Genomic DNA, 11,851 nt, shown 5'->3' with positions numbered 1-11,851 from the left:
CCCTTAGACTCCGACTAAGATAAGAACAACATTTGAACACATGGGAGAGAGAGCACTATGAGTGAATCATGTTTGGCAAATAAAAAAAGGGCCCGCTAGGTGGCGTGAGTGAGAAATGTGACTTTATACTGTCAAAATCAGTGCAACTCTTAGAAATGACCTCAGTAAATAGTGTTTTGAGATTGCAGAGCTCACTTTTTCACGTAAATAAATTAACCTATTATTAAATCTGCTTTTTGTTTGGTTTTTGTCTTAAAATGTTGCACAAGCTGAGGTTTCAGACTGAAAGGTAAGAGATAAGATAAACCTTTATTAGACCCACACGTGGAGAAAGTACAAGAGCTGTAAAAATTAGGAGAGAAAAACAATAGAATAGAATAAGATAAACAGAATAACATATTATACAAAAATAGAAATCATACCAGCCACCGGAATACAATAGAATAAGTACTATACAAATACAATAAAATTACTGTGTGTTTGCTCTTTCATTCAATGAAGTGGTCCTTTGTGCTGACAGATCAATTTAAAGAGAAGAACAATATTTATATATTTTATTTATTTAGACCACAAATTTGCCCTTTTTAAATTAAATGTTAAACAACTTTATGATTAAAATAATAATTCATTTTCTTGGAGAGCCGGGAAAGTACAAGACAATAGTTTACATTCACCTGACTAGCATATGACACACTCACTGTTAAATAACAAAATGACAGAAACTTGGCCTCTGAAAAAAAAAAAAACAGGGTAACAATGCGATAGAAAAAAAAAATGCTTTGTCATGACTTGCTTTCATTAGTATGATTACAAGATATTTCTAGGACACGTGGATTGAGTTTCCTCTCACATGGAGAAGCCTGAGGCAAACAAGTGGATGAGTCAGTGTTTGCGGGAAAGTACAAAGCATAAATTCAGTGATTTAAAGATATAAATGGTAAAATTGAAGAAGTTTTAAATGCAGTTGAAACAATGATTAAATGAAAACCACATTTCTAAAAACCTGATTAAAATTAGAGCCTGACAGGATCTGTTGATGAGCTCTGAGTATCTGAATGAAATCAGATACAGTGGAAAGAAGGAACAGGAAGTGAGCTAATCATGAGTAAATTAGTGGGAAGTCCCTGTCTGCTCAGTTTCTATAAACAGATCGACACATAATAAACATATTAAGGAAGTTTCACTTGTACACGTGAAAGCAGAAACTGTAATGAGAAATTGCAAGGGACTGGCTCAGTCGGGTAATTCTGGAGTACATTTTCCAGTTTTCTATTTTCCGAGCTTCATTCATAGCAGTAGAACAGGTTACTCAATACACCGCTGAAAAACAGAAACTGAGCACTCTCTCATTCACTTCTTCAACTGCCAAGCTGGAAGCGTTTGTTTGTTATTCATGAGTTATATAAAAAATTAATTTAAAAAAATCACAAGCAAAAAAATGACAAAAAGAATAAACAATAAATAGTTTAAGAACAAAAGTCTATGATTTTACAGCAGTGCATGCAAAACAAGCGGGTCTTCAGCTGCAGCAGGACTCGGCTCAGTTTACATTTACAGTTTTTATACATGAAGACGAAACAAAAATAGATCCCAGCACAGACTCTGATGCCTCCGCTCAGCTGGCTGCTGGTTTGATTGTTGAATAGAAAGTTGCTTCAGAATCTGTTTCTGCTAAAGACACAAAGATGCAAACTGTTAAACTACTAACAACATGCAGACATTAAAGTTCAACTACACTTCATCACATGCTATACATTTTTAAAACATCTACTTGCAGTGACACCAGGCAGTGTGGGCTTTCTTTGTTTCACGCTTCATTTTTCAGTGACTCTCACACAGTATGAAGGGGGTGTCCCCGCCCCCTTAAAATATGACTGCCTCTACATTCAGCGCTGAAGTGTTGCAGTGAATCAGTACTCACTTGTAGTAATGGGCAATTCTTTATAATGAATACTTTTACTGTAAGCACTGCATACATTTTGATGCTAAAACATTTTTAACATTATTATTAAGGAAGATCTTTGTGTACCAATAATAGGAAATGCAGTAAGTCTTTATATTTAAAAGAATCTCTGTGATGGTACAGGACACAGCAGTCATTTATAAGCCACTTTTCTCTGTTTCTGTCACTAAGACACGTCATGGCCTGGTAGAGGAACCAAATGCAAGGCGCTGAGGGAGGCTGAGCAATGACCAGAAAGTAAAGTTAGTACTCCATGTGAAAAATCCCTAAAATGCATTTAAAGGAGAGAGGACAGAGTTCAGCCTGTCTTATATGGAAAATGGACGCAATGATGCAGTGAAACGTGCAAACATAGAATCACAGTATATTAGGCAATGAAAGCTTGTACAGGTCTTACAAAGTTGAAGGTTGTGTTATTCCTCAACACAGCCTGAACTCTGCAGCGTTCTTGTTTCTTTACGTCATCTTCAGGAATAGTTCTCCGGGCTTCTTGAAGGACATTCAAAGCTCTTCTTTAGATGTTGTCTACCTTTATATGATCCCGTACTTCAACAATGTTGAGGCCTGGGCTCAGGGAGGCGAGTCCATGACTGACAGTGTTTCTTTGTGTGTTTTTCTAACACTCTGTTTCTAATGCATTGTCAGTGTTTGGGATCATTGCCATGCTGAAAAATGAAGTTGCTGCCTTTGAGATGCTTTTCAGATGTAGTGGATCAAAACCTGATGGTATTTTTTCTGTATTCATAATTTCAGCAGTTTTGACAAGATCTCCAAAACACTGGCTGAAGTGAAATGAAAAACCATGAGGAAGCTTTACAGGTGGCTGTAGACACTCACTGTACCTCTCTCACGACTTCCACTGTACATACTGATGACAGTTTGAACCAAATATTTTAATTTGGGATTCACTCCATCACTTCCTGTTTTCCTACCTTAAGAATGGGTTCTTGATGGCAGCCCTACCACTTAACACCAATTCTGATGAGGCATCAGTAAATGTGCAGAGATTTCCAAGATTTTCGGCTAATGGTTCTTTGGGAAGCATCGTGTTGGTGCAAAAATGCTGTGTTTCTCAAACTGTGTTATCTTTGGCATTTTTGTAGAATCTGATGACAAAATGGGAATATTTATGTGCAACAAAGATGCAATTAAAAATGTGTTCTTTGCTAATCCTTTGTTATGTGTTGACACATCAGTGGGTTAGGTTCCTTATACTTCAGTAATTAATAGTTGAGTCAAGTAGCTTAACAAATAAAAAACACATTCCCCTAAAAAATTAAAATAAATTAAAAAAATTAAAAAGAGTGAAAAAGCAGCCAGTGTCCAAAAGAAATATTTGAAAGACGTTCAGAAAGCCTGGAGAACTACTGCTCAAGACCGCTTTGAGAAAGATTACAGGGAAGTCTGACCCCTTGGAAACCAAATATAAAAAAATTAGGTTAGCTCAGGACTTTTGCACAGCACTGTATACTATCTTGCCACACTGTGTCATATTGTGACTTTAAATCGGGGCCCTAAATGTCAAATATGAGTAGTCTCTCCTCATGGTAGGGGGGACTAAGATGCGAGGAGAGGAGCATAGGAGAATAATGAGCAATGCCCATAGACCAGGCAGAAGTAAACCCGGAGAAACTAAACATAGTAACATTTAAATAGAAACCAAAAGTCATTAAACGCAACAATCTGGGAACACAACAGATTTTGATGATATTTTTATTACTCATGGGTGCTCTCTGTCTGGTTTTTATCCCCCCGACCACAAGTGAAACCACATTTTTAGAACTCTCTGAACCCCCTGTGAGCCACCCACCTGTATTTGTTTCTTTCTATGTTTAGTTATCGTTTGTATCTTATTATGTGCTGATACTCCACTGACTCTATAAATCATTAACAAAATGAAACTTGTTCGTGTGCTTCCTTGATAACGACTGATACTCTTGTGTCATTAAACAATGAGGTCGTAGTTTCATGCAGACGTTTACACTTGACTCAAAGATCAAAGAAGTTTCACTCATGACCAGATAACATAGCACAAATAAAGTCTTTATAACTTTCCACAAAAGGGAAAAACTGAGGTAATATAAATAACATACATATGCCTCAGGCTCTTGTGTACGTGTGGGAAAAGAGCTCTGCATGTGTTTTTACCTTTGTCACTCTTTGGCTGCACTTCCGGTACGATGGTGACATCAGTGTAGGAAACATCAGGGTCAGTTTCACCTGCAGCACAACACTTCTCACTGTTAAACATCTGCTTGGAAATATGATTCTCGACCATAAAACAACCATGTAAAAAGTTAAACATATGTAGCTCTCTGCTACATGTAATCGATCTCATCTCTTCTCAAAGCCTTTGGCATTGATTAGAGGGGTTGACTCAATTTGTTTTGACATGTTTCAATTTATTTTTGTTTTTTAGTTATTTATTTTATCTTATCTCATTTTAATTTTCTTTACTTATGCTTTTAGCATGTACAGCACTTTGTGAACTCTGGTTTTATGTTAAAGTGCTTTATAAATAAAGGTGGTATGGTATATAGTTTGTTCGGTTAAATCACTAAATATAGATCAGCTTAGTAAAGAGAGAACATCACAGAAAACCATTTGTAACGTAAATCCTGCTGTTGATTCATCAAAATTAGATTCTTAAAGCTGTAGCGCTCTTCCAGGTTTTTGTCTTCAGTGACCTGCTTTTACATGACACTCTCTGTTTTACCAGGAAACATCTGCTGCTTTTTTATGCTGTCTCCCAACAATGAGCTCTCAGCGATGCATAAACTCCTGCAGATACAGATGAGGAAGTTCAGTTAAGGCTTGCAGTGTGAGCAGGAAGCTGGACTACCCGAAAGAAACCCACACAGGGAGAACATGTGCAGTCTTTACATAAACCTGTAAAAGTGTGGGGGAGGGTTTGATAGTTTCATAGTTTAATACTACAAGTATTATTTTTGGTCTTACAGTTATGTCTAAACACACCAGAACCAACAACGACCCGATTACTTTCTGATTGTGTTTTTTCACACAGGCCCTCTGTTTTGACCCAAATCAAACAAATACAACATAAACGGTTTCTGTGCAGCGAGTTTCGACACTTTCATCATACAAATAGTGACTAATCAGAGATCAGATCTGCAGTGAGCTCATGAAACACAAAGACATACCAAGGAGATCGAACAGCTGATAACACAGAAGAATATGTAAGACACAATGCACTCATACTTTTTTACGTTAGTCGCACCACTGTGTTTTAAGTATATCAGCTCATGTATGTACCGGCCTGTGTTAAAACCATGTCTGGTGCCAACAATTGACCCAAAATCTTCAATCAGAAAGGGGAAGATATGAACAAAGCGAAAGTACATGGCTTTTGCAAAATAACCACAACGAAATGCAGCAAAACACATTTTTGATGTGGAAAATAATAACTAAGAATCATATCAACACTCAGCAAAATCAAAAATAGTCCAATGACTAGCCCAGTTTCATTACAGCCCTTCTAAGAAAGTGTTCGTTAAGTGTATATAAACAGTACACATAAGAAATATTAAATCATCATTTTAAATTGATTTAATCACATTTTTAAAATGTGCATTTATATTTATATTGTGAGCAAAAGATGTCTTCTTTTTTTAAGTTCAAAAATAAATTTGGGAGGATCTAAAACCTGAAAGATTGTTCTTTTATCTATTGAAAGGCAAAGTTAATTGGTCTGCTAGAAATGAATAGAAACTATGCGGGAAATGACGCTCTCAGTCACCTTTGTTTAGACTGTATCATCATTTTTAAGATGTTTTATTGGTTGTTAAGCTTAAGAGTGTAAAAGCTAGCACCAAGATTTAAAAAAGGCATCAAAGACACTGTTTACATCCGATCACTTTTTAAGTTTCAATATTCTCATTTTACTAAATAAAGAGCCACAAAGGTTCAGTGTGCAGAGATGCGCTGATACTTGCATGCGATGACTACGCACATATAATTTTCTTCTGGAAATTTGCATAATCTGACTCTTTGAAACTGCAGGGTGTTATCTGATGTGACACAACCCTCCCAGAAATGCCATCCAGGGGAAAATAATCGACTAAATCAAATACGCGGTTCTGCTGCTGTGACAGCTGAAAGAACAACAGATAAACTTACTCTTTATCGCCACGCTGAAAAACTAACAGTTAATCTCTTTGAAACTTATAATATAATCTTAATATGTACATAGTTTCATAAAGTAAAGTACCTTAATTTATTGGAAACTTAGGGCACTCTAACCAGCAGTGCACTTTTGGATTTTAGCGGCGGGATTCTGTATGAGAAATTGAACGATATAAACTGTGTGTTTACAGTAACTAAAGAATATGACTGTAAGTGCAAAGCTGTGGCTAACAGATATACTTCAAAAACAGACTGACCTTTGTGGTTCCTCCAGAGGCAGAACAGCAGCACCAGCACAACCAACACCACAGCCAGCGAGAGGCAGACACCCACCACAGGAAGCACAACATACATAGGAGGGGAGTGAAAAGATTTGGGCCGCCCAGCTTAAACACAATAGAAAACAGAAACCACAGTTTGTTCTTGATGCAAACGCAACAACAAGCTTGGGCTATCGCGTTGGTAGACTGTGATCTCTGTGCTACGCTCAAATAGAAGCACCAACAAATGTGGAAACAGAAGTTATATCTGCTGTGTGAAAAAGTTTGTTTCCTTTTTACTTTTCAGTCCTCTCACCTGTGACAGACAGCCAGCTGTCCGGTGATTCTCCGCTACCAGAGATGGTACACTTGTAGAAACCTTCATCAGACTTTGAAACTTTGAGGATGGTCATGATTCCTGTAGAGCTGTTCCTGATGAGGTGGCCATCTTTATAAAATTCAGCTGGGATAAAAGAAGTCGGTTTATCCATGCAGCGCAGAGTTGCAGCATCGCCCTCCTGCAGAGGATGGACCGGACTCTCCAGGATCACAGAGCCTCCTGAACAACAGCATGACAGAAATGATCAATTAGTTAGTTTTAAGGTGACTCAAAGCTTAGGTTAAAAAAAAAAACTGAAATCAAACATAGTCAATCCAAACTATCCTTCTTCCTTAAACCAAGACATAGTCCAGATCAGATAAGCTCAAAATGAAAAAAACTTCCTCCTCAACATCTGTCATGTTTGAATGAATTCAGCTATTTCAGCCATTCAGATGCCATTTTAAGTTACTACTGCATTTAACAGCTTTTCATTTCATTACACATAGCGATAAATTTCACTAATGTATCCTTTTTGCTTACCGAGCTAGATTTTTAGTTCTAAATATTAATTTGCATTTTTATCCAAACATTTTAACTGGCAGGGCATACTTTTAGGTCAATAATTTATAACTTTTTGTTCATAATTTTAGCTAGCTCCAGCATTTCATCAATAATTATTGATTATGCGAAGCTATGATATTAAATAAAAGCTTTAACTGTTACCCATGCTTGGAATAAGCTTTGTCCATGCACTAATATCTAAATGACCCTTATTGCAGTACTTTAATTCAAAACCCATTAGAGTCTGCCATTAGATTTTCTGCTAATTTCTTTAGCTAACTGCAGGTGTTGAGTTATCCTTTACATGTTTCACCCAGTTACTCCAGAACTACACCCTCTGGTTAGCATGCTTGTACCCCATGATACAAGTTTTTGTTTATTTTGAACTAAATGATTTATGCTAAGCTAACAGGGTGCAGGTTCTAGCTTTATATTAGATATTTAAAGAAGTAAAACAATAATACTGCTCTTTTCTGTATTTTAGCAAAAGTCTGTTTTTTGAATCTGCTTGTTTGCTATCAGGAGGCCACAGTCAGTATTAATATGAGACAATGGATAAGAAGTCATTTGGCTGGAAAACATAAATGAGGTTTGTAGCTGTTTCAACAAATCCTCATGTCAGGCTTCTCATGGTGTATATTCTCATGGTGCATATTTATAACATAAAGTGACCCACTATAACGGTTACTGGTTGGATTTCCCTGAAATTTGATGCATTAATTTAAATACCCTCAGTCCACTCGGTGACATTTTCTATTAGGTTCAAATCTGTGTTGATTGGTGCTTAATTCTAATTAGACATTTTTCACTATTTTAATATGCTAAACTTCATAAACCTGCTGAACACCCCACCAGCATGTTGGTGTCATATTTCAATCAAAACTCTGCAAAGAGAACTATCTGTAATCTGGCTTTTAAATCCAAATGACGGCCTCTTCAATTTAGTACTTAAACTCACCGGTCACAGTGATGTTGACAGCTTCACTGCAGGCTCCAGCTCCAGAGTCACACCAGTACAATCCACTGTCTGATGGGTAAGCATCTTGAAGGAAGCAGTTTGATTCATTTTTTGTACCCCAGTGTTTGGAACACTCTTCATTTGTTTTTGTTGACGTGTTTCTCTTTATTGTCCAATTAGAGTTTTTAAGCTCTCCACAGCTCAGTGTAACAGGATCGTACTTGAAGAACTGAGATCTGTTGGGAAAGATACTCAAAGTGGCTGAAAGAAACAGAGAAAGAAACAACAAACAGAAAGGTGAAAAACAATTAAATACTTTTACAATAACAGATATAAGGTTTGAGCTATAAGGTAGTCACCACCACCTAAAACTGAGTCTAGCTGCTCTTGAAGCTGCTGTAGCATCTGTTCTGTGAAAATTCTCTACCAAACACTGATGAGAAGGTGCTTCCCTCCATTGTCGTGGGTGAACAGAAACCAAATGAGTGTAGAGTATTTGCAATTAATAATGCTAAATGGTTTCCACCAGTTGCTGTTTCATGAAACAACAATGCACTGTAAAATCAAAAGAAACACAACTGACACCATTTGTCTCCTCTTTGCAGCTCTGTTACGTGACATATGTAATGAAAGCTTCACATATTACCCACAAAACAGATACATCTGCATCTCCTGTTACAAGGTTTCATATGAAACACATGTGGGGTTTTTGAACGATGCTCTTTATGGGTGAATATGTGATCTGTATCAGGATGTCAGAGTGCAAATACGGTTTTATGCCCTAATTAAATGCTCAGCTGCAATTCTTTTTATTTTGTCTATGTCTATTGTATTATTTACCTCATGAGCACATCAATAATTAATTAGCATTTGCTGAATTTCACTTCATTATCTAAAAACAACTTCATAGGTAAATTAACTCAAATTAATAAAATATGAAGCAAAACTTCTGTAGTTAGAAACTACATTAAAATACTGAAGCTGTAAACTAAACACAGATAGCAATAAAATGTAAGAAGTTTAGCAACAATGAGGCAACTTTTTGCTTGTAAAAGTTGCTCAGTTTTGCAAGATGGTTTAACGACTATAAAGTAACAATTACCTTGTAATATCAAATAATCACAAAGCTTGCAGTTTATTGTAAAGTATGTTTGAATTCATGTGAAATACAAAAACTTGATTTCTCTTTAATGTTATGAAAAGATCAAAGGCTGAACTATTCATCCATCTGTTCATTAAAGCCAAAAGCTAAAGCCCACACACAGACTCACTGGAGACTTGACACATTCTAGTACTCACCCATAATTGTGCACAGAGCTGTGATCTCCATGCTGCTTGGCTGGTGTTCGACTCTCAGACTGAAGAGTTTCGGAGGGGCTGCATCACACCTCAGTGCTGACTTAGTGAAAAAGACAATTATGCAGGATGTATGTCACAGTTTTATTTTTGAAACCACAAATGCAAAATGTTTACGTTCTTCACCCTGAAGACCTGAAGTATATTAATAATGTATTAGACCTGAATCAAAACAGCCCTGAGATTCATGCAGAAAAACTTAAATCTTGCATAACAATCTTCAAACATTGCATAAAACTTAGAGAAGAAATGTAATTATTTTGATGTCTGGAAGTATGTTACTGTTATATTAAAGTTGCATTTGTTGATTTGTGCAGTTTGCACATGCAGGTTGCAAAAGAAGTTTCATGTCACAAGACTTTGGAAGTGAGTCAGGTTACTGGCAGGATTTTGGTAAGAAAAGCAGATATCCCCTAAAGTTTTTTTTGTTTTTGTTTGGTTTTTCAATAATGGCACAACTAAAAGCATTTCCCTCAGCGCCCCCAAAAACTCCAGATTTGACTTGATTAGGTAACTGTAACGCAGGGTTTGCCAGCAAAATTCCCAGAGCGCCTGGCTTGATGAGGCTCACTATCACAAGTGATACTTTGGGCACCTTTTCCATTCAATCAAAACTTAAGACTTTTGTTTTCTCACCAGTACGATTTCAAACATATATATATATATATATATATATATATATATATATATATATATATATATATATATATGTATCTACATATATTTATTCATTTATTTATTTCCAAGCAGCTTTATGTTGGTGTGTGTCGGCAGTGTTTGCTTTGAGTTGGATAGTTAAACAACTCTGCACACTCCCACACACTAGGTTGGCGTTCTTTCAAACCTCTACACTTTTGTGTCAAGAGGGTTTCAGTTAGTTACAGGGAGATTCGTTTGAAATCATACTGGTGAGAAAGCAAAAGTCTTACGTTTTGATTGAATGGGAAAGGTGCCCAAAGTATCATTTTGGGTACTTATATATATATGAATACAATTTAAAAAATCCTGTCTTAAAACATATAACACTTATTGACCCTACTGTACAAGCACTGAAATATACCAGGCCAAACACAGCTGCAGCAGTGAAACTTCCATCAGAGGCGGTGTGGTGTGTTTCAAAAGTGTCTTTTACTCCACTGCTTCAAAGTGTGCTGAGTCTGTATTTACGGGAACCTTGTTAAAAGAGTAAAGTCAAGCAGGAACTAAGGGAATCTAATTACTCTTCAATGAAAAGACTCACTGCAGTCCATGGGCCTTGTTTCTGAAGCAATTCAGCGACTGCTGTGATACAGAGCAGGTGATGATCAGACACAACTGCTGGAGACGTGACTTTAAAGACACGGGGTGTATTTCAGGAGTTATATTTATGTATGAAGCAGAGGTTGAGACATTTAGTGAAGACATTACAACATTACAACATCTGAACTAAATGTTAACCTCACCAGACACAGGTCGCTGGCCCACATCTATGGAGAGAAATTTGCATTACACACATGTGCGGGTCCTCAAAAGTTACACACAAATCACTGGGCACATTTGTAAACATCCATTTAAGCAACTTTCTAACACTTTTGAGACAAATTTCTCTCCAAATGTATCCGTTTTTTTCTAATATTGGTTTACTCAGGTTACCAAGTAAATAACTTAACTAACCTCACTTGAAATATGAGTGATTACTCATATTTGTAAGATTATGGAGGAATACTCATCTCAGAGATTAAAGATACCAACATCTTACCACAGCTCTTTTCTGTGATTTCATCTATGTTTGTTGTCTTATTCTTCCTGTTGCTCCTTTTATCTTTTAACTGACATAATATACTATTGCGTAGCAGTGGGTTACATAATAACATGTGGGATGTGCAGTCATACTTTAGCAGATAATTCAGTTCAATTACAATTTTTTTTATATTTTTCCAAATTGCAAAAACAATCATCTCAAGATGCTTTTTATTGTAAAGACTCTACAATAGCCCAGAGAAAACCGCAACAATCAGCTGACCGCTATGATCCAGCACGTGGCAACAGTGGGAAGAAAAAAGAAACAGGAAGACACCTCCAGCAGAACAAGCTCAGGGACGGGCAGCCATCTGACATGACCAGCTGGGATTGGCGGAAGAAGTTGAGACACAGACACACTGTGGAAGAGAGTCAGAGACGAATAATAGCTACTGATGAAATGCAGAATGGTGTGTATATAACAGATAATAATGGTATTTTAAATCATCTAAACTGTACAGTTCCAAATCATCTGGCCTGTGGCTATAGTTACCATACTTACCAGCATA

The 11,851-nt window shown here is 36.7% G+C and overlaps 1 protein-coding gene across 1 annotated transcript; it reads right to left on the bottom strand.

The window, feature by feature from the left end:
* Positions 1–368: 368 nt before the first annotated feature.
* On the bottom strand, positions 369–9,550 carry LOC101479890 (Fc receptor-like protein 5). The gene is made up of 6 exons (XM_004574672.6): positions 9,507–9,550; positions 8,208–8,468; positions 6,683–6,925; positions 6,364–6,492; positions 4,112–4,183; positions 369–1,671 (listed from the first exon to the last, which is right to left on the bottom strand). The coding sequence occupies exons 1-6, from the start codon at positions 9,535–9,537 to the stop codon at positions 1,616–1,618; spliced, it is 792 nt and encodes a 263-aa protein (XP_004574729.3). The 5' UTR covers positions 9,538–9,550; the 3' UTR covers positions 369–1,615.
* Positions 9,551–11,851: the final 2,301 nt, after the last annotated feature.

Source organism: Maylandia zebra, linkage group LG3, assembly GCF_041146795.1.
Source record: "Maylandia zebra isolate NMK-2024a linkage group LG3, Mzebra_GT3a, whole genome shotgun sequence".
Taxonomy (NCBI): Eukaryota; Metazoa; Chordata; class Actinopteri; order Cichliformes; family Cichlidae; genus Maylandia; species Maylandia zebra.
The sequence above is the reverse complement of the archived record's forward strand: the minus strand, read 5'-3'. Positions and strand labels throughout refer to the sequence as shown.